Source organism: Anolis carolinensis, chromosome 1 (assembly GCF_035594765.1).
Source record: "Anolis carolinensis isolate JA03-04 chromosome 1, rAnoCar3.1.pri, whole genome shotgun sequence".
Lineage (NCBI taxonomy): Eukaryota > Metazoa > Chordata > Lepidosauria > Squamata > Dactyloidae > Anolis > Anolis carolinensis.
In genome coordinates, this window is record NC_085841.1 from 903,072 (window position 1) to 923,812 (window position 20,741).

The 20,741-nt window shown below is 47.3% G+C and overlaps 1 protein-coding gene across 2 annotated transcripts in view; it reads left to right on the forward strand.

Annotated features, from left to right (window-relative positions):
- Positions 1 to 14,625, forward strand: part of dpysl5 (dihydropyrimidinase like 5) — a 63,921-nt gene extending 49,296 nt beyond the window's left edge. The window contains exons 8-13 of one of the 2 annotated variants that reach the window (XM_003228175.4): positions 1,910 to 2,066; positions 2,380 to 2,521; positions 4,699 to 4,841; positions 7,430 to 7,637; positions 9,859 to 10,027; positions 12,708 to 14,625. In XM_003228175.4, the coding sequence (XP_003228223.2) occupies positions 1,910 to 2,066; positions 2,380 to 2,521; positions 4,699 to 4,841; positions 7,430 to 7,637; positions 9,859 to 10,027; positions 12,708 to 12,793 (905 nt within the window). In that variant the 3' untranslated portion in view covers positions 12,794 to 14,625. The remainder of the gene's footprint in view (positions 1 to 1,909; positions 2,067 to 2,379; positions 2,522 to 4,698; positions 4,842 to 7,429; positions 7,638 to 9,858; positions 10,028 to 12,707) is intronic. The other variant, XM_008121746.3, reaches the window with a different exon arrangement.
- The last annotated feature ends 6,116 nt before the right edge of the window (positions 14,626 to 20,741 follow it).

Genomic DNA, 20,741 nt, shown 5'->3' on the forward strand with positions numbered 1-20,741 from the left:
AGAAAGCCTATCAGGAAAAAAAGAACATTCCATAAATAGTAAAGCAAAAAAAACACATTTTAAATGTTTTTGCAAAAAAAAACCAAACCCTATGCATCTTTCCACGCAGAATAATTTCACTTGGGATTGTGGGTGGGTGAGTGGGAGGAATGGATGAAAATATAATTTCTAACTGGATTCCCACTTTCCAACTGGGGAGCAAGTAACAGTGAATGTTCTTTTCATTCATAAACAAAAGATCAGACAAATACATGATGGGCTTTGTCTCCATTCTTACTTTAGTCAGTCTGTTTGATGGTGCTCTGAGCATCTTTCCCCTTCATCGCTATGGCCCTGCATCTTCACATAGAGGGCCTTTGCTCCACTATCATGACTTCTGAGGATGCCTGCCATAGATATGGGTGAAACGTCAGAAGAGAATACTTCTGGAACATAGCCAGACAGCCTGGAAAACATACAACAACATGCCTTCTCTCCTTTAGCAGTTCATAGATGTGAACTGGGTACCTGCTGAACAGCCAAACTCCCAACATCTTTGGTGCCACAGGCACAAATATGTCTGAATGTATACCACACCAGTTCCTGTGTAGCCAGTCCAGAGCCCTGTGTCTATGAACAAGATTGTATGAAAACAGGAGGGTTCTCTATTGAATAGAAGAACTCTGTGGTTCCAAAATGTGCCCTTTCTTAATTGATAGAGTGATTCAAATATTCCTGAACAAACCTCTCACAAGGACACTGAATCTTAACATCCATTCTTCACACTACTAACCAACAGGTGACCTCCTTCAACTGCCATGTACCAGCTTTTCAAATCCCTTTTACATTTTCAGGTAGTCATTATCCATGTCCAGTGGTCCACAGAAATGTTTCCACTCCTATAGACCATTTGTTTATCTACGAGGGCTATCCAGAAAGTACATTACGTTTTGTAATTAAAAATGAACAAAGTATAGAAGAAAACATTTACCATATGCAGTTGAAAGCCACACCCAAATACCACATCTCACGTAGTCACCATTCAAATCTTGGCATTTACCATAGCGATGAAGGAGCTTTGCAACTCCTTCCCCACTAAATTCTGTTGCTTTCTTCCTCAACCACTTGTTTTCAACAATGGGGGCGTGGCTGGCAACGCAACGTTTTGGCAATGCTGTGCAGCTGCGGGAAGGGGTGACCAGCTGGTTGAGGACAAGTGGCAGAATTTAGTGGGGAAGGAGTTGCAAAGCTCCTTCATCACTATGGTTTTTTTGGGGGGGGGTTTCGTGTCAGGAGCAACCGGAGTTGCTTCTGGAGTGAGAGAATTGGCCGTCTGCAAGGACGTTGCCCAGGGGACATTGCCCGGATGTTTTGATGTTTTACCATCCTTGTGGGAGGCTTCTCTCATGTCCCCGCATGGAGCTGGAGCTCATCCACACTCTCCCCAGGTGGGATTCGAACCTGGCAGCTTTCAGGTCAGCAACCCAACCTTCAAGTCACTTAGTCCACTACGCCATCTGGGGGCTCCTATCACTATGGTAAGTGCCTAGATTTGAATGGCGACTACGTGAGATGTGGTATTTGGGTGTGGCTTTCAACTGCATATGGTAAATGTTTTCTTCTATACTTTGTTCATTTTTAATTCCAAAACGTAATCTACTTTCTGGACAGCCCTCGTAATACACATACAAATGCTGACCTTTAGAAAAGCTAGCCACCCTGCACACATCACAGATAGTTGACCCTACTCTTCAATGTCCCACCTACGAGAGGGCTGCACATCTGATAAGAACAGATCGGATGCATGACTCAAGTCCTTCACCTGCAGTGGACTCACAGGGTCATTACCCTCTCACATGTTCTGGAGTGTAATCCCCCCAGGATCACATCTCCTGTCTCTGAGGCTCTTCCCCTCTTTGCCCCCCTGCAGGGAAAGTGGTTTATGCAGAGACCACCACGGCACACTCCACCCTGACCGGCTTGCACTACTACCACCAGGACTGGTCCCACGCAGCAGCCTACGTGACGGTGCCTCCCTTGCGGCTGGACACCAACACCTCCACCTACCTCATGAGCTTGCTTGCCAAGTAAGAGGCCTCTGGGGAAGCTGGTCTTGGGGGCGGGCAGGAGATTGTCCCAAGCACTGCTTCCAGACATAACCCGGGAGACACAGGAAAGGGGACGGGACAGTAGGGAGGGCATCCGGCATCTCAGTCCATGAAGGGCCCTGAGGAGGAGTGAGGACAAGAATCTGTGGGAGGAGAGAAGGTGGCTTTTCATAAAGGGACACGAAATCGTCTGGTCAGCTTGGCATCTGAGATCACAGTGTCTTTATGTGTGTATATGTAGAGTTAGCTTCCTCCTGACCTCACGAGCCCTCTTTTTCCTTTCTGCCCTCAGTGACACAATAAACGTTGTGGCCTCTGACCACCGAGCTTTCACCACCAAGCAGAAGGCCATGGGCAAGGAGGACTTCACTAAGATCCCGCACGGAGTCAGTGGTGTGCAGGACCGCATGGCCGTCATCTGGGAACGTGGCGTGGTACGTGAGCGGGAAGGGGGCGGAACTTTCTGGCCCCAGACAGAGGAGGCAAGAGAAATGGGATTTCCCTGAAGCTGTGATTTCCAGCCATTTGCCTCCTAATGTTCCATAGGCTGGTATTATATTCTTGCCCACCCAATGTTTCCTTCCTGGAAACTCTCCACAAACCAGCAGTTAGCAGTTTCTGGACTGGCTCTCACCCTCAGACCAGCACTGGTCCTTGGTCCCATTGGCTGAAAGGGAGTGGAGAGAAGAGAGAGCCAGCTTCATTGTGCCTTGCTTCTCCTGACCACTTCCTCAGAAGCCACTGCATATTCTGCCTACCTGTGCCATCCCTTCCATTTCATTCAGACCCACACTCTATTAAACGAACCTGGCAAATGTGAACTGAAACCAAAGGATTTCCCACTCGAGGCCCTGTAGTTGTTGTGATGCTGAAGTCCAAAGGGATGGTTGTAAAGTTGTGTTTCTTTCAGGCCATTTCGAGAAGGTGGCAGCCTGTCCACCCATCTATCTAGAGCAGGCATGGGCAAACTTGGGCCCTCCATGTGTTTTGGACTCCAACTCCCACAACTCCTGACAGCCTACCGGCTGTTAGGAATTGTGAGAGTTGAAGTCCAAAACACCTGGAGGGCCCAAGTTTGCGTATGCCTGACTAAAAGTATAGTCTCGCCTATTTGTCCACTGGGATAAATCTGGGGCATGAGGTAGCAATTTCACATTTCTTTTTTACTTCGATTTGGAGGAGGAATAAGAAACAAAAAAGGCAGGACCGTGAAAGGATGCTGCTGCAGAGTAAGATTAATTCTTTTGAGTAGATTTCTTTGCCTTCTAGTCTTTTTAATCCAAGTTTTGCTTGGCGGAACTATTTAATTTTTAGAGCGAGAGATCAGTAGGGGAGTTCAGGTTCAGTAAGGAAAGGGCAGTATGCCCTGTTAAACCTTCCCCATAATTCTGCAAGATGGTCAAAATGATAAACGTTCTGCAAATATTGAGGCACTTCTATTGTCTACCAGAAAGAACATTTGGCTGCTAACACCAAACTTAATTTGTGGAGCCCTGATTAGAATTATAGTGCTGCTCTGAGGTTAATTGTGGGTTTTATTCTCTTCTATCATTTTCTTCTATTTTTGTAGGCATTTAAAAATACATTATATATTTACAAAGAAGAATTATTTGTTGGTGAGAGTTATATAGGTTTATGGTATCAAAAGAGTGTGTTTGCCCAACAGCAGACTGCACTTGCCATTTTTGCACCCTGCCCCCTCACTTGCTCACCCCCTATGGTAAAGGTAAAAGTTTCCCCTGACGTTAAGTCCAGTCATGTCTGACTCTGGGGGTTGGTGCTCATCTCCATTTCTAAGCCGAAGAGCCGGCGTTGTCCAAAGACATCTCCAGGTCATGTGGCCAGCATGACTGCATGGAGCGCCATTACCACAGCCATGTTCACAGAATCATGAACTTGGAAGGAACTGGAAGGGACATCTAGCCCTGCAATACAGGAAGTTACAACTAAAGCACTCCTGACAAATGGTCATCCATCCTCTCATTAAAGACTGCGAACAGTTTGTCCACCTCCCTCGGTGGCAGTCTGTTCCACTGTCGAACAGCTCTTACTATCAGGACATCCCTTATGTTTAAATGAAATCAAATTTCTTGTAATTTGAATTTTTCTGATTTGTCTGGAGCAGCAGGAAATAGCTTTTTGCGTCTTTTTCATGATATCCCTCTGTCGGGAGTGCTTTGATTCTGTGTTCCTGCCTGGCAAAAAGGGTTTGGACTGGATGGTCTTTGTGGTCTCTTCCAGCTCTGTAATTCTATGATTCTATATAGTCCTTAAAAGCCACCAATCCATGGTCATTGCCAGGACTCCATCTGCCTGCAGGAGTGGCCTCACACAACTCCCACAACATTAGCAGGGCTAAACAAGATAAGCAGATCCAGTAGCAAAAGCAAAGGCACAGAAGAGCCTGCGTGAGTCAAACAGACCATGATGGATATAGTTGAACAGGAGATTGATCCAGAAACTGCACAAAGGGTAAAGGGGTGATTTGTGCTTGCCACGTGGCAATTATTTCACAAGAAGGGGGTTTCCTTTGGCCTGGAGCTTCCCCTGCCCTGCTTCCAAATACTCCACAAATTAGGATTCTGACCTCTGACTCCTGCGCTCCTTCTAGGTTGGGGGCAAGATGGACGAGAACCGCTTTGTCGCCATCACCAGCTCCAACGCAGCCAAGATACACAACCTGTACCCCCGTAAGGGACGCATCATCCCCGGAGCCGACGCCGATGTGGTGGTTTGGGATCCTGAGGCCACAAAGTAGGTGGGCCTGAGCGGAAGGGAGGGAAAAGTGGGGCACAAGGAAGCGCATGAGGATCTGGGCCTCGGATGATACGGAGGGTGGCGGGGTGGTGCTGGGTGATGCACCATGGGGGGGTGGGAGTTCCATCTAGGGGGGCAGGTGGGAGGGAAATTACAAAGAGATAAATAGTCTCAATAAAAGAGTGCAGAGGGAGGAAGGGAAGGAGTCTATTGCAAGTATATATGTATAAATATCTGAAAGAATGTCTTAAGGAAGAAGGAGCAGGCTTCCTTTCTGCTGCCCTGGAAACTAGGACTCGGAGCCATGGGTTCAAATGACAGGGAAGGAGATTCCACCTGGATATTAGACAGAACTTCCTGGTTGTAAGAACAGTTCAGCAGTGAAATTCTCTGCCTTGGAGTCTGGTGGATGCTCCTTCTTTGGAGGTTTTTAAACAGAGGCTAGATGATCATCTGTCAGGGGTGCTTTGATTCTGCCTTTCCTGCCTGGCAGAAGAAGGTTGGACTAGATGGTCCGTGTGGTCTCCTCCAACTCTACTATTTTGTGGTTCTAAGTACTAACCAACAAGACAGTCAGCTCCTGAGAGAATGCTACACCCCACTCTTTGTCAGGTGTTGCTGCCATGTTCCTCTTCCTTATGGATTTGGTAGTGGCTCTCACCTTTCTCCAGACTCTGGGAGTAGGAGCAGTGGTGGAAAATGGCTCTCACATCCACAGGCAGTCAATTCATTCTCTAGCCTCAGATGGTCTAAAGTCAATGGTGCTGAGCCTTTTTGTTTGAAATAGGCCCAGGCCTTTCAGATGCCTTAAACTCTGGGAATAAAACCTGGAGTGAATATGCTGCTCCCATCCTGATGCAGCCACCTCCAGCCACAGCCACAGATTGTGAGTTTTTAATCAGAGAGCATGAAAACAACATGAGAGGAGAAATAATAATAATAATAATAATAATAATAATAATAATAATACTTTATTTATACCCCGCCACCATCTCCCCGTGGGGAGTCCAGGGAGATTAGTAGGTGGGATTGGGGACAGAGTACTTTTGGGCTCGGACCTCTTTTGGGCTGCTTTTCACTTTGTGCCTTGATTGTTGGCTGGGAGGGTTCTTCCCTTGTGATTTGTATGGTCCCTAAAACAAGGAGACACACATAGTGCTATATGACGATAGAGGAGCAGGGATTGAGACAAATAGAGGGTTAATATCCAGCAAATAGAGGGTTAATATCCTGTACTTTTGGGTTTTTCCTTCCACTTGTACTCCCTGGCCTCATGTAGAAGGGCCTGGGCCAGGCATGGGGAAACTTTGGCCCTCCAGGTGTTTTGGACTCCAACTCCCGTAATTCCTAACAGCCTGAGGCCCCTTCCTTTTCTCCCTCAGCCGCTTAAGGCTGTTAGGAATTGCAGGAGTTGGAGTCCAAAACACATGGAGGGCCAAAGTTTTGTCAGGGAATCGGCAACCCCAACGTGATGGATGAGCCAGGTCCCACCTCTGTTCACCCCGTCAGACCACTCTGCAAACGGCGAAAGTGGCACTGACAAAGAACGACAACTTCACTGATTTATGTCTGCTGAAACTCAGCGGCACTGAAGGCTTTATTTACATTATTTACAGTGCTAATTAACCAAAGCTGTCTGGACACATGTTGCATCCACACGAACAAACATGGAGCATGTCCCTCTCTCAAAGTCCGTTCTCTCTGTGTGTGTGCACAGAAGCACCTCCTGCATTCCACAGTCCTTGTTCATTTGCCTTCCAGCAATCAATCAAAGCTTGCTACAGTTAACCTCTTGACTGCTGGAATGCTTGCAGGAACAAAATACATACATTTCAACAGCAACAATAGATTACACATTTCACTCCATATCAACAAAAACACTAACAACACCCCTCCTGAAATGTTAATCTTATTGTTTTCTCCTTAACACTTTACACATTTGGCTAAACTATACCAAAACTCTGTACTTTATAACACATAACTCCTCCTCTTCTGGAGTTCCACAGGTTACATGTATGCATTACACAGTTCTTCTCAAACACATGCAGAATACATTTGTTACAATTACATTTCTTCTTTAATGCATCTTTATTTTTACAATCAATTCTCGCACTTCTTCACAACAAAACACACATATTTCATTTCATTTCATTAACCCATTGTTTTCATAATCTTTTTCATAACCTTTGAAAACCTTTTCCATTTCTCCTTGTGACCGATTCACTGCTACTGAAAAACTCAAGCACTTTAAATAATGTAAATAAAGCCTGAAACACTCAAACATTCAAAAGGTCTCTTCCTTTCCCACAAGATTTACCTCTGGAGGACTTCATCCTGATGTTTGGGCAATCCCTGGCAAAATGCCCAGGCTTGTTGCAAGCAAAACACGACCGTGTTTTGACTCTGTAGGCCATTATCTGCCTTGTCCAACCTCTTTATAGGCCAATCTTGTACCTGCCTGCTTCTCTTGCAGGTTTCGCTCTCCTGAGATCTTCTGCTAAGCAGCCATTCCTTGCGCTCTCCCCCTATGCTTCCGCATCCCTCATGGCTACATCTTCTCCTCCCTTCTTCTGCTTCTTCCATAGGACCATCTCAGCCAGCACCCAGGTCCAGGGCGGTGACATTAACCTGTATGAGAACATGCGCTGCCACGGGGTGCCCCTGGTCACCATCAGCCATGGGCGTGTGGTCTACGAGAACGGCGTCTTCATGTGTGCTGAGGGCACCGGCAAGTTCTGCCCGCTCCGCTCCTTCCCAGACTCTGTGTACAAGAAGCTGGTGCAGCGGGAAAAGGTATGGCCAAGAGTGGGCAAGCAGGGGGCCCGGGTCTGGCTGCAAGGGAATGGCAGGGGCTCATCATATGAAACACCCCACTTCCTCTTCTACACAAAGGGCTTGCTGCCCAGGACACATGTGAACCACAGCATGGGAGGTGGGGAAGGCTGTATACAACTCTTCAAAGTTCTGCCAAAGATTAAGAGAGTCCTAACGTCCAAGAATGATCCAAAATTAAACCCCCTGGCAGGCTGAGGTGGGTCAGGACCACTCAGTATGAATGGTATGGGTGGTAGAAATACTGAGATGTCTCCTAATGTTGTTGTGAAGTCAGGACTGGCAGCTCTATCAAATGGGAAGATGCACATGCTGCCCACCGGGTGTGGGAGGGCTGCATCTCTTTCATGCACATATAGTACAGTAGAGTTCCGGTTATCTGACTTCCATTTATCTGACACACCGTACTATCCGACGTGCTGGTGACCCGCCCCTCCCGGTGCATGCCTGGCACTTGGAGAGGCTCCCTGCACCTTGCTGCCTAGAAAACAACTGTTTTTCTAGGCAGCAGCGGGGCTTTTCAAGCCGGGTGCTTGCCGGGAGGGAGGAGACTTTTTCCTCTCAGCAAGCACCTGGCTTGTTGGGAGGGATAATAGGACCAATGAGCATCCGTGGTCCAGTACTTCAGCTCAAGAAAGCATCATCCTAGGACAAAACTACAACTACTGGAAGCAGGGGAGGCCGTCAGAAAGGGAAGAATCCGGCATCTAGTGCATCCCGTTTGTGTTTTTGCGATTTTTACATTTGAATGCAGAAACGGATATCAAAACATGTGTGGCATTTGGTGGTGGGTTGCAGGGGAAGAAGGGGCTTGCATGGGAGAGAAGCTGGAAAAGAACTGGGGGTCACTGGAGCCTCATATGAAGACACCAGGAGAATACTGGTTTTCAGTTGTAATGGAAAGCAAGTTGCTACGGGTAATGGAGTCTTTGACGTTTCTTTGGGCGAGGCACTGTGGGGTTGACAGGAATTAGGGGTTCAGTGCACTGTAATTCGACCCCTTTGCCCATTGAGTTGGACCCTCCTCACAAAGCCATCCCAGCTCAGAACTGGGGAAAGAATATCCCATGAGCCTTATATGGGGCTACAAAGCTTTTTGGGAGAAGGGAAAATTGAACTTTCTGCTTTCTTCCCAGTGTCCTGGGTAGGGCTGTTTTGCCATTTCTCCATCAGCCCATTTTTAGCCCCAAGCGAGCTGGATGTTGACTGTTGAAAAAGAGATCTACTAGCCACCCGAAAAAAGGTGAAATTGCCCAGATACACCTGATGCAGCCCGGGAGACATTTATTAGACAATTGTTTTAGAAAATATAGTGGAGCATATTCATTCCTGCATGGTCCGCAGGAGCCAGTCAGGGCAACCCCCTAATCCCTGACAATTGCCCACTTCTTCTTTGTAGAGAGGTAATGGTGGCCCTAAAGCTGCATGTGCGCACAAGCCTGGGTTTTTCAGCCCCCGTCCCCCATTTCTGGAAAAAAAAAACCCTTCAGGAAATAAGCAGCTGAATTTCCTCTCCTGTACTGTGTGTATGACATTGACATAGGGTTGGAGAACCAAGGGAATATACGAGGGTTATCCAGAAAGTAGATTACGTTTTGGAATTAAAAATGAACAAAGTATAGGAGAAAACATTTACCATATGCAGTTGAAAGCCACACCCAAATACCACTTCTCAACATAGTCGCCATTCAAATCTAGGCATTTATCATAGCGATAAATGAGCTTGGCAACTCTTCCCCCACAAAACTCTGCCGCTTGCATCCTCAACCAGCCGGTCCCCCCTTCCTGCAGCTGCGCATCGTCGCCAAAATGCTGTGTTGGCAGCCACCTCCCCATTGAGGACACAAGCGGCAGGGTTTTGTGGGGAAGGAGTTGCCAAGCTCATTCATCACTATGATAAGTACCTAGAAAATGAAGGAAGCCCTTCACCCCCAAGCCCTGGGTGAGTTGTAGACCCTGCCCAAATTCTTATGCAGCCATGGCAGTCCCATCCCCTGTGTTTGGGGAGCAGGGGTCCATTACTCTCAATCTACTCAGCTCTTCCACACATCCCCCAGAGATTTAGGGTCTCCCCGTTCCCCATGTGTCAGGGGGCAGGTGAGAGATTTCACAGGAAGATTTTTTGGGGGGAGGTCAAGGGGCCTGTGTATTTATTTTTGTGTATTTTTATTTTCCGAATTAGAGTTTAAAGCTTAAGAGTGTGGACCGCACCCCATACCTGGGGGACGTGGCCGTGGTTGTGCACGCAGGGAAAAAAGAGACGGGGACGCCTCTTGCAGACACCCCCACCCGGCCGGCCACGAGACACGGGGGCATGAGGGACCTCCACGAGTCCGGCTTCAGCCTTTCCGGTAAGAGCAGGGCTGGAGCGGGGATTCGGGGGAGGACACCGGGGGAGGGGGGAGCCCCAGACCCCTCTCCCACGCCCCACACTCAGACCCACGCGCCTCTCACCGCTTCCCCCACAGCACATGCTTTAGCCGTCCCTGTCTCCTTGCCACAGCTTTGCAGCTTCCTCCCCTTTGTGCCCCTCTTCTCATGCGCTTTCCCTGTGCTCCCCTTCTCAGCCAGATGCATCCTTTCCCCAATAACCCCAGCTGCCTGCGCTGCATCTTCCCCTTGTTTCAGCTTGGTTTTGGCAGCTGTGAACGGGTGGGGCGGAGGGCGGCTTTGTCTTGACTAGAGTTGAGGAAGGGAGATGGGATGTGGAAGAGACCGGAAGCAAGGGAAGGAAAATGGGCAGCTAGAGCTATCCTGGGGATGTGGGTCCAATGGCAGTGTTATGAACCTGGTGTTCTTTTTGATCCAGAGTGAGATGTGAGCAAAGAGAAACAGGAAGACCAAATCTGGCTTTTAATCACAATTCATGTAACATTGGGTTGTTAAGTGTTTTCCGGGCTGTATGGCCATGTTCCAGAAGTATTATCTCCTGACGTTTTGGCCACATCTATGGCAGGCATCCTCAGAGGTTGTGAGGTATATGGAAAAACTAAGAAAGGAAGCACATTGAACATATCTACAGACGTTCCATTGCCTTGGTTCAGGAGACACGCTGAATGCAGGCAATCCCTGTCTTCTTATAGCCTGTTGCTATCTCCAGGTTAGATGAACATGTTGTTCCATCACCTCAGAACTTGTTTCCAGGCTAGATAACTCAGGGAACATCCCGTTATTCGAGGATGTGTTTTGCCACATTCGCATTTTTCTGATTTCCTCGTCTCGGCTGCCAAGTCCTCCCTTATTAATGCATTGCGTGAAGGCCGTCTTCTTCAGGCCTGTTTCTTCCCAGACACTCACATGAATGTAGAGGTTTCTCACAGCAGGAATCGACAAAAGCTTGAGAAATAGGACTGTTGTGTGCACCAAGAAGACAACTTTTCTTTTTATATTTATTGGTAGGCATACATATGCATAAGTCATGCATATACAACAAGTATGGGCAAATTTAGGACCTCCAGGTGTTTTGAACTTCAACTCCCACCATTGCTAACAACTTCAAGCCCCTTCCTTTTCCCCCTCAGCCACTTAAGCGGCTGAGGGGGTAAAGGAAAGGGCCTGAGGCTGTTAGGAATGGTGGGAGGTGAAGCCCAAAACACCTGGAGGGAGTGCCAAAGTTTGTCCATGAGTGATATACAACACGTGTATGTTTTGGTTGCAATTACCAACATTGTGTTAGGAAATGGTTAAATTGAGACTTGATCACTTCCTGTCTCAATTTACCTCCGACAATGACAATCTGGCAATCTGCTCAGTTGTATGGAAATAAATCCAGACTTCCCAGCTGTCAGCTGAAACCAGCGGCTTTATACTTTATTGCAGTTTGTACAATATTTACACAGTTTTGCCAGAGCTTAGCATTTGTGCATCCGGCCTTGTTCACCACCACATGGGAAGCACTGTCTCCTCCCACATTCCAATGTATGACGAATGTCCTGTTCCTTACCGGAAATCTTTCACTGTTTCCCTCTAGCCATAAATCTCTACTCTATGCAGTTAACTCTTACATTACTGGCTTACTGGATTACATGCTGCATTACAGACACACACACTGTCAGCTAGCTTTAAACTAAGTACAAATTTCAAAGTACACAAAAAACAATACATTCACACATTGTTCATTATTGCCAATGTGTGACTTCTGAGGGGAGCTGCTATTTACATAACAGCAGTGTTAACAGCAGGTAACAACTTTTGCCTCTTGTATTGGTGCCTCAGTGCTTGTTGGTCTCCTTGCAGTTTGATGTGTTTCACTGTGTGTCTATTTCTGTACTAGATTTAGGATGACTCCTGTCCTGCAAAATGGGGTGCAACTAATTTGGACAGAAAACAATGGTGGGGAATCTGCTCCTGTAGTGTGGATACGAATGACAGGGGATCCTCTTCAATACCTGTACCATGTATGCTGAGGTGCTCCATGGAGCCAAAGTGGGAAGGTTCTACCTTCCTTTCCTCCCTCAGTTTGTTCATTCAAATTTTGTGCTTATTATGTGTCTTTGAGTTACCTGTGACCTATGGCAACCCTCTGGTAGTTTTTCTTATTGGGATTTTCTCAGAACAGCCTTTGGCTTGCCATTGCCTTCCCCCATGTGAGTTGTCCATGATCTTCCAGTGATGTTCCAGTGACAACCAGACTGATTTCCTTTACTCAAGAGCTAGTCAAGAGGAGGCCACCCTCAAGAGCTATAGAAAGGCAGCCTCCTCCTCCTCCTCCAGTTGGGTTCTTTGCACCATGTCCCAGGCAAAGGATACTGGGACCCACACTGCAGTGTTGCACCCCTCTCCGCTCTTTTGCATGCTTCCCTGCCTCCTTTTTCTGCTCCTCCTCAATGTCCCCCTCCCTACTTTGTTGTTATTTGCTCAAGCTTCAAGGCTTCAAACCATTTCTGGGCCTCTTACGTGGGGAGGGCGGCTCTGAGTCCCTGTGTTTGGGGTCTTCCTTCTCAGGGAGTGGACAAAGGCTGATAGGCCACCCCTCGACAGCCTCCCGTCTGACCCATCCATTCTCTTTTCCTCTCTTTTCTCTCACTGCAGGTTCTCAAATCGATGACCATGTTCCAAAGCGAGCTTCGGCCCGGATTCTCGCTCCCCCCGGAGGCAGGTCTAGCGGCATTTGGTAGCTGCCCCGAAGACTTGTCCCCCAACTAAGGACACGGTCATCACCGCCCCCACTTTGCCCGGCTGCCCACCCACCCGCCCACTCACGCCCCGCACCCTGTGCGCTCGAGGCGGCCGTGCCTTCCTCCACCGGAGCCACCCAACAACAACCGGCAGGCGCCCAATGCCCAGAGGACCCTCCCCAGGAGTGAGGATGAGAGGGTGGGCCGGAGCCCCCTCCTCAGCCCAACACGGCTGCAATGAACGCAGGGGGGCGCTGAGGCGGGAGGGAATGAGGGACGGCCCCCTGCCTCTTTCCAGCAGAGAGTGGGGGGCTCCCACTCCCCAAATGCTGCGGGGCGAGGGAGGCCGGCCTGGGGAGGGGGCTGGGCCGAGGGGGCCTATCTGTGCTGGTTCCTTTCTGTTTTGCACGTTGGGTTTTTTTTGGATCAGTGACATTTGACTTGTTTGTGCATCACGTGGGAAACAAAAAGAATTACCGAAATATGATGGTTTGTGTGGCTAGCAGTAGGATAGAAGATGAGGAGGCCCAGGGCAGAGGGGACGGGCACCCCACTCACCCCCCACCCACTTCCAAGCAATGCCCGCCTTAGCCGGCCATGCTGCGTGGATGGATGGATGGATGGATGGAGGGGTTTCCGCTGAGTTTTGCCAGAAGAGCTGCCCCCCACTCCCTCCCCATCTTCTCCCTCGTCCTCTCCCTCATGGGGCTCGCTGTGGGTTTCTTCCACCCCTTCCTCCCAGCGGCCTCGATATTCCTACTTGAAGGACGGCAAAGCTGAGAGGGTGTCCCCTCCCTCACCCCCACCCCCTGCATCTCTGTTCAGCTGTGGGAAGTTGGGATGGTTGCCTAATGGTTATAGTAGGAGGTGACTGGGAGCAAGAGCTCTTCCTCTTCCTTCCTTCTCTTTCTTCTCCTTGGCCAGCCTCCTCTCAGGGCCAGGGTTTCGTTCTCTGACCCTTTCTTGGAGCGCCAGGCACGAGGGCACCCCAAAGACCCTCCGCTCCCTGCCCTTTCTGAAGCCACAGAGTCCCAGGACACGGCCAGTGGGTCAGTCTCAGCAGTGTGTGTGTGGGGTCAAGAGTGGGAGACAGGCTACTGTGACCCTTCAGCCATGCCCTCTTTGCCCCAGATGCTGGTCCTTGCAGATATAGCCTGTAGAAACCAAGGTTAAGGTCTGAGGAGGGCAGAGGACTGAAGACCACGTTTCCAGCACCACAGCATCCCACCTTTCTCTGTGCATGTTTGTTGCCAGGGATGGGTTGCGGTAAAGCCGATCTTCCACCTTTACCTCCAGTATTGTAGTGAGACAGAGTCCCTCTCCTGCACTGGCTGGAGCTTGGTCTAGATGGCCTTTGGGTGCCTCTTTCCGTACCATGATTCTGTGATTCCGGGAGCAAAGACAGAGAATGCCCATGGGGATGCTGCCCCCCAGCATGCTCTGGTTCTCCAAGCCCCCCATCTCCTTCCAACATGATGGTGCTAACCCCTTGCTGCCCCTCCCCGACTCTGGCCAAAGGAGCCCGCCCCTACCCCCACCCCATTCCGGACCGACCCCCTGCCCACCGGGTCTCCCTCTGACGTAGTGTGAAAATGTGAGCTGTTTCTTGTGCACCTCCTCCCCCCACTAGTTGGTTCCCGTAGGTGTGTGAGGCCAGGTGGCCCCGGCGCGACGGAGTCCTCGGCTCCCAGGACCGCAGAGGAGGACTCGGCTTCGGAGCGCAGCCTCCCCCTCCCCTTGTTACATGTTGGAATAGTCTTGTAATGGCTGTTTTTAGCACCTGCCGTGCGTTTTCTGTTCCTCATTAAAGAGAGTTCTCACGATAACGACAACGAGGCTTCTGCTGCTTCTGTGCTTCCGGGCATGAGGAGAAAAAGGGTGTGTGGGTGAGGGGTGGGTGTCATGGATAGCATGGATGAGGATGTGCAGAGTAAGGGCTTGTAAAATGCCATCTACTGAGAGCTCAATTGTATCTTGTAGTTCTTTAGGTACCTTGGTGACATCAACGAGATGAGGCTGAAATTCTAATTTGAAGGTGATATCATGGTTTTCAAAGTCAGTGGACCTTCCATTGTATGTACTTGCCAACTAATAGGTCCATAACCGCTGCATATTCTTCAAGCAATGTGCTGGTATGGCTGTACCAAAAGCTCCAACTTTATTTTCTTTCTGCTAATGTTTGCAGTCATAGGGCAGGCCGCCTGTCCATCATAATTAAGTTTGGTTCCGCCCCTTGTTCAGGGCTCTGGAGGGAAGGAGCCATATTTAAGTCAGTCTCACTTAAGGAAGCTAAGCTATAGGACGTAGACCAGCTCATCCCGTAGAAAAGCTTCATATCTCAAGAACATCCGGGGATATAGAACATCTGAGGAATCAGAAACAGAAATTCCAGGGGAAAGGTCCCAAAGGTTCTGGCTAAGAGTTCACAGCCCCTCAGCCTCACAGCTCCTGAGGGAAACAGCCCTAAAGTTTCCAAAGAAACCCCGGAGAGGGAACTGCACCACAGATCCACGCAACCCCAGCTGAAACATCTGCAAGCCTTGGTTGGTAGGTCTACCCGATACCCAGACGCATTTGGAATCGGTAGTGGGTCCCACATCAGCTAGGCCCATATAATAGACAGCCTGGGAGAGGTTATAAGGGGGTTTCCTTCTTATAGAGAAAGCACTGTTATCCAAAGCCAATTGTCTGTCCCCTAGGGACAAGACGGAAAAGGCCAACAGTTTATTAAGGAAACCTTGAAGTGTTATTTGACTCCTTGAAGATTTATTATTTGTTCTATAATAAAGACTTTGTTATCTCAAAGACTCAAAGGACTATCCTTTTCGGGAAAACCCTCAAGAACCTCTCTTTGAGGCGCCCTAGCTTCCCGCTGGGCATAAAGTATACGTCCTATACAAAGACAATAGCTACAGGCCCAGCCTGTGACAGAACAAGCGATATTCATCTGAGATTTCCTTTTGAAGAAGAAGTGTTTTTAACCAGGCCAAGATGACAAACTGAGGACTTCTTCCCAATCATCACTAGTCATGGATAGCATGGATGAGGGTTCACTGAGTGAGGACTCAGCTGTTGAACTAGAGCCCAGCCAGGAAGAGCACCTCTCTCGTATACACCCAGAAGGAACTACTCAGCTTGCTGGCCAAACACAAGAACAGACTGAGGAATAGTCAACTATGCCTTCCTTTGTGGAACTAAGGAGACGAAAGACTCAGTTGAGGAGTTGCTGAGAAGAAGGTTGGGAATTGTTGCACCCCTAGGATGCAGAGGCACCTCAAAACCACACTGGAGCCCCAGAATATAAGCAGGCAGTTTATTGAAGATTATGCAAGCAATAGCAAATCAGAGTTCAAAGTCAATAAAATAAGGCTTAAGTCCACAAAGTACAAAATACTTGGAAATCTTGAAGCAAGAGTCCATGAAAGTCACACAAAAGAACAGAGTCCAATCAGGATATCAAATTAGTCCCAACAAGGTATCAGAATTAGTCCAAGGCACAGGATCAATGCTGGAACACAAGACAGGATCTTAACTGGAGCAGGAAATCCAAACTGCAAACTTACAAGAACAATGACTGGATAATCCAAAAATCCCCAAGAGCAAGAACAAAGACTGGAACAAAACTCAAGACACAAGGCAGCATAACTTGACACGGAAGTCCATAGGAACATGGAACAGGATTCTTGAAACAGGGATCTCTCTCTCGATAAGCAAAGTTACCACCTCTGAATCTTTCACAGAAGCAGCTCTTCTTAAGGGTAAACTCAAGGCCTCTTCCCGTGGGAAGTCTGTTCATCATTCTTTCTCAATAACAGTCTCTTACTTCCCCTGGAAACCTCTCTTTCTCTTCTCTGCTGATATATCAATTTCTTTCTGTCAAGCTCATTAGCCTTATCACAACTAGAATCCTCACTTGAATGCCCATCTGACAAAGGAAGGCCCAACCATGACTCCTTCTAGGAATGCCGTTCAAGCTGCCAGCTTGAAACCATTGTGTGTCTGTTCCCAGAATCCTCCAAACTAAACTCTGGCTGGCCCGGGACAGCAGTTTCCCCCAACTCTAGCTGCATAGGAATTTCAGGCCCAAACCCAGAGTCCTTTGACAAGTCAGGAGCAGGAACAATCACAGAATCAGGAGCAGGGACAACCTCAGTCTGAACAGGCCCAACTTCAAGCTCCCCTGACAGCTCAAGTGCAAGCTGGGCTACAACAGAAAAGAGATACATTATATGAAAGGATAAAATTATACAACAAGGAATTGATAAATATAAGCGTTGACTTTTGATGTCTAAGCATGATTACCGTATGTCTTTTTCCCAGACCAACCAGATAAAGTCTCCTTTGTCTGAAGCCACGCCTGGGGTCATTTCTCAGTGCAAAACAATAACTGGAATTTGCTTCTTGGCTTAGGTCAGGCGAAGGTTAATGTTTTCTGACCCAGAAGTAAAAATGGAACATGTTTTAATGGATTTGTAGGAATGAGAGTGGAATAAAATATAGTTTATAGAAGAGGGGGAGAGATCTGGGGGTGATGGTGTTGGGAAAATCTGCCTGTCAGTTCATCTGGGTGCAGCAAAAAGGAAAAGACGGATAGCAGATTTGGATTTCAGCACTTTTACTATTTGCAGAATAGTAGGTGACAGTTGTCAGCTCACGCTGAGTAAAGGAACTGCCACACCTTCCTGTTGAGGTGGGACCTCCAATTATAGTATTTTACAAGCATGCACAGTTGTCTCCAACTTGCCTACTATTTACATAATCATTAATAATCAGGTACACAGTTGTCCTCAACTTATATTAATCACTACCTATGACATCAGGTGAAACATCCATCCTCCACATCATGTAAATAATAGGCAACTGACATTAATCGTTAGATTAGGAAAACATCATGTGAGTACTAGCAGGTAAGCCAAATGTCATAACTGTTAACATTAGTTGACCACAGTTACTTCTATAACTTAACTTTGCATTCTGTCTTAGTTAATTATCAAGCCATATGTCAAACAGTGTGTTCTATGAACAATTTTAGGAAAAAACAAGATTCTGGGTAAGGGGTCATCTAGGGAAGGGATCAAAAAATGTCCTACAAAATGCAGCCTCTCACAATAGGGAGGCCTGGGAGCTTGATGCAAAAGAGAGACCGCCACTATATCTCATTCTGTCTTGTTACCCTTGGAAAACTACAAAATCCCTAACTAAAAATCCTTTTTTAATTAGGTGTGTGGGTAGTGGTGTTCAATAACAATATAAACAATCACCAGACTGTCAAGCATTAGACGAGGGTTGAATGAAAAGTAATGCCTCCACCTTCGTAACTCCTCATCAGATGGCAGTCCTGGTCTGCGGCAGGTCCTGGCTTGTTCAGGAGACTCTTCTGTACAGTTCCATTTGGCAGGAAGCCTTAGCATTGAATGGTTGTGTTGTTAAAGTGCGAAGTATGGATCCCTGCGCAGATGGTTGGTCAATGCGACTTAAGCAACATGTAGTCACTGAATCCTTGACAGCAGAAGGTGTCCCCCCAAAGGAGATTCATCAGAGAATGCAAGCTGTTTATGGTGAATGTGTTGATGTGAGTCCTGTGCGTCGTTGGGCGAGTAAGTTCAAAGATGTTGAGGTGGGAACATCTGACTTGTGTTTTTTATTTTCATGTCAGGAGCAACCTGAGTTGCTTCTGGAGTGAGAGAATTGGCCGTCTGCAAGGACATTGCCCAGGGGATGCCCGGATGTTTTGATGTTTTACCATCCTTATGGGAGGCTTCTCTCATGTCCCTGCATGGAGCTGGAGCTGATAGAGGGAGCTCATCCGCGCTCTCCCCGGGTGGGATTAGAACCTGGCAGCCTTCAGGTCAGCAACCCAACCTTCAAGTCACGAGGCTTTAATCCCCTAGGCCACCGGCGGCTCCTATCTGACTTGCGTGACAAACAAAGAGTTGGATGTCTTGTGACAGCAACCACCGAGTTTCACAAGCAAAAGGTTGACAGATGGGTTCAGGACGATCGTTGTATCCCTCAGAGAGAAATTTCAAGCATCATCAACATTCCAGAAGAACATGTGGGTCACATTTTTGCTTTGCTTGGCTACTGGAAGATCTGTGCACGATAGAGACTGTGAGACGTCGGTTGCGGAAACAGAGTGTCGACTTCTTCCTTGAAAAGAAAACTTATTCATCGTTGGCAGAAATGTATCCAATTGTCTGGTGATGATGTGGAAAAGTGAATAGTTGTAGTGAAAGAGCACATTCTAAGGATTATTTCTGCGTTTGATTTATTAAAATATTCCCATCCAAACCGAAGTAACGAAGGTATATATTCTAATCACCACCAACTGCTAGGCATGCCACTATGCCATCCACTGCGGAATATGACAGTTTGAGATGGAGATGCATAAGAACTGCTGCCCCTTCCCCACACTTTTGGGGTTGTTTTGTGGCTCCCTATGTCTCCTCCCCTATGAAAATGGGGAAGGAAAGGGCAGTGAAGTGGGACGGCAATAGTCTCATAGAGGAAACCCAGCGGTGGCCGAGACCTCTCCGTATTCTCTGGGCTGGCACTGCTCTATAGCTGCATTATGGGCTCCTGCAAAACAACCCAAATCCCACAATGCTGCTTTATTGGAATCCTGGCAAAGGATGCGAAGGGAAAAAATAAGAACAAAACAACACTCCCACACTGCTATTGCAGGGAACATCGTTCAGATCCCGATTATAATAATAACAAGGAGGAAGCAGAGAGGAAGGAAGATTATTACTCTATGATTCTACGAAGGCAATAAAAGGAAAAGCTGAGAAAGTGGCTGTCGCTATATCCTTCCTGAAGGCAGGCTTGGGCAAACTTTGGCCCTCCAGGTGTTTTGGACTTCAGCTCCCACAATTCCTAACAGCCGGTAGGCTGTTAGGAATTGTGGGAGCTGAAGTCCAAAACACCTGGAGGGCCAAAGTTTGCTTTCAATGGGACGATAAGATACCTGCGTCAGAGATGAAGGAAGAAAAAGTCAAATAAAACCACCTGAGGCCACAAAAGTGAAGAAAAGAGGCAGGAAAAATACCCTCAAAGGAAAAAGATGTCCAAAAAAGGTATAAAAACCAAGAGAAACACAATCATGGATGTGGAAGGGACCTCCAAGGGTCATCTAGACCAGTGTGGTCCAACCCGCAATTCATTTTTGTTGCTCCTTGCTCTTCTTACTGGAAAAATATTTTACTTTAACATTTTGAAAATAAATTGTTTTATTTTATTTATTTATTTATTTTCAAACTTATATGCCGCCACTCCCCTAGAGCTCGGGGTGGCTTACAAGAACCGGCTAAAATCAACAATTTAAAAACATCTTAAAAACATCTTTAAAAAACAACTTAAAAACATCCTAAAAGCACCTTTTAAAACATCAATAACAGAACTCAAAAGCCTGCCGAAACAGGTGTGTTTACCTTTCTTACTGCTTTAAGTTTTTAAGAAACGGCCATATAATGCACTTTATCTATTTATGAATTTGTTACCCATAATGTGCACCGTACACTTTGCTTATCCACTATTGCAACCTCACTGTTTTTAACCTGATGTTTTAATTTTGTGTTGTGTTTTTTAACTTATTGTGTATATTTTTTATTGGTTTTTGTTTTTGTCCTTTGATGTTTTATATTGTATCATTGCTTGTATTTTGATTTTGCTGTAAGCTGCCCCTAGTCCCCTTCGGGGGAGATGGAGGCGGGATATAAATAAACTACTTCTTCTTCTTCTTCTTCTTCTTCTTCTTCTTCTTCTTCTTCTTCTTCTTCTTATTATTATTATTATTATTATTATTATTATTATTATTATGGCCATAGGGCCGGGCTGTGGCGCAGCTGGTTCGTAGTAATACAAAGAAAGGATTCCCTGAAATGCACAGGCAAGAGGTCACTATAACTAGAAATGTAATCCAGTAATATAAACTATAAAACAGTGATTA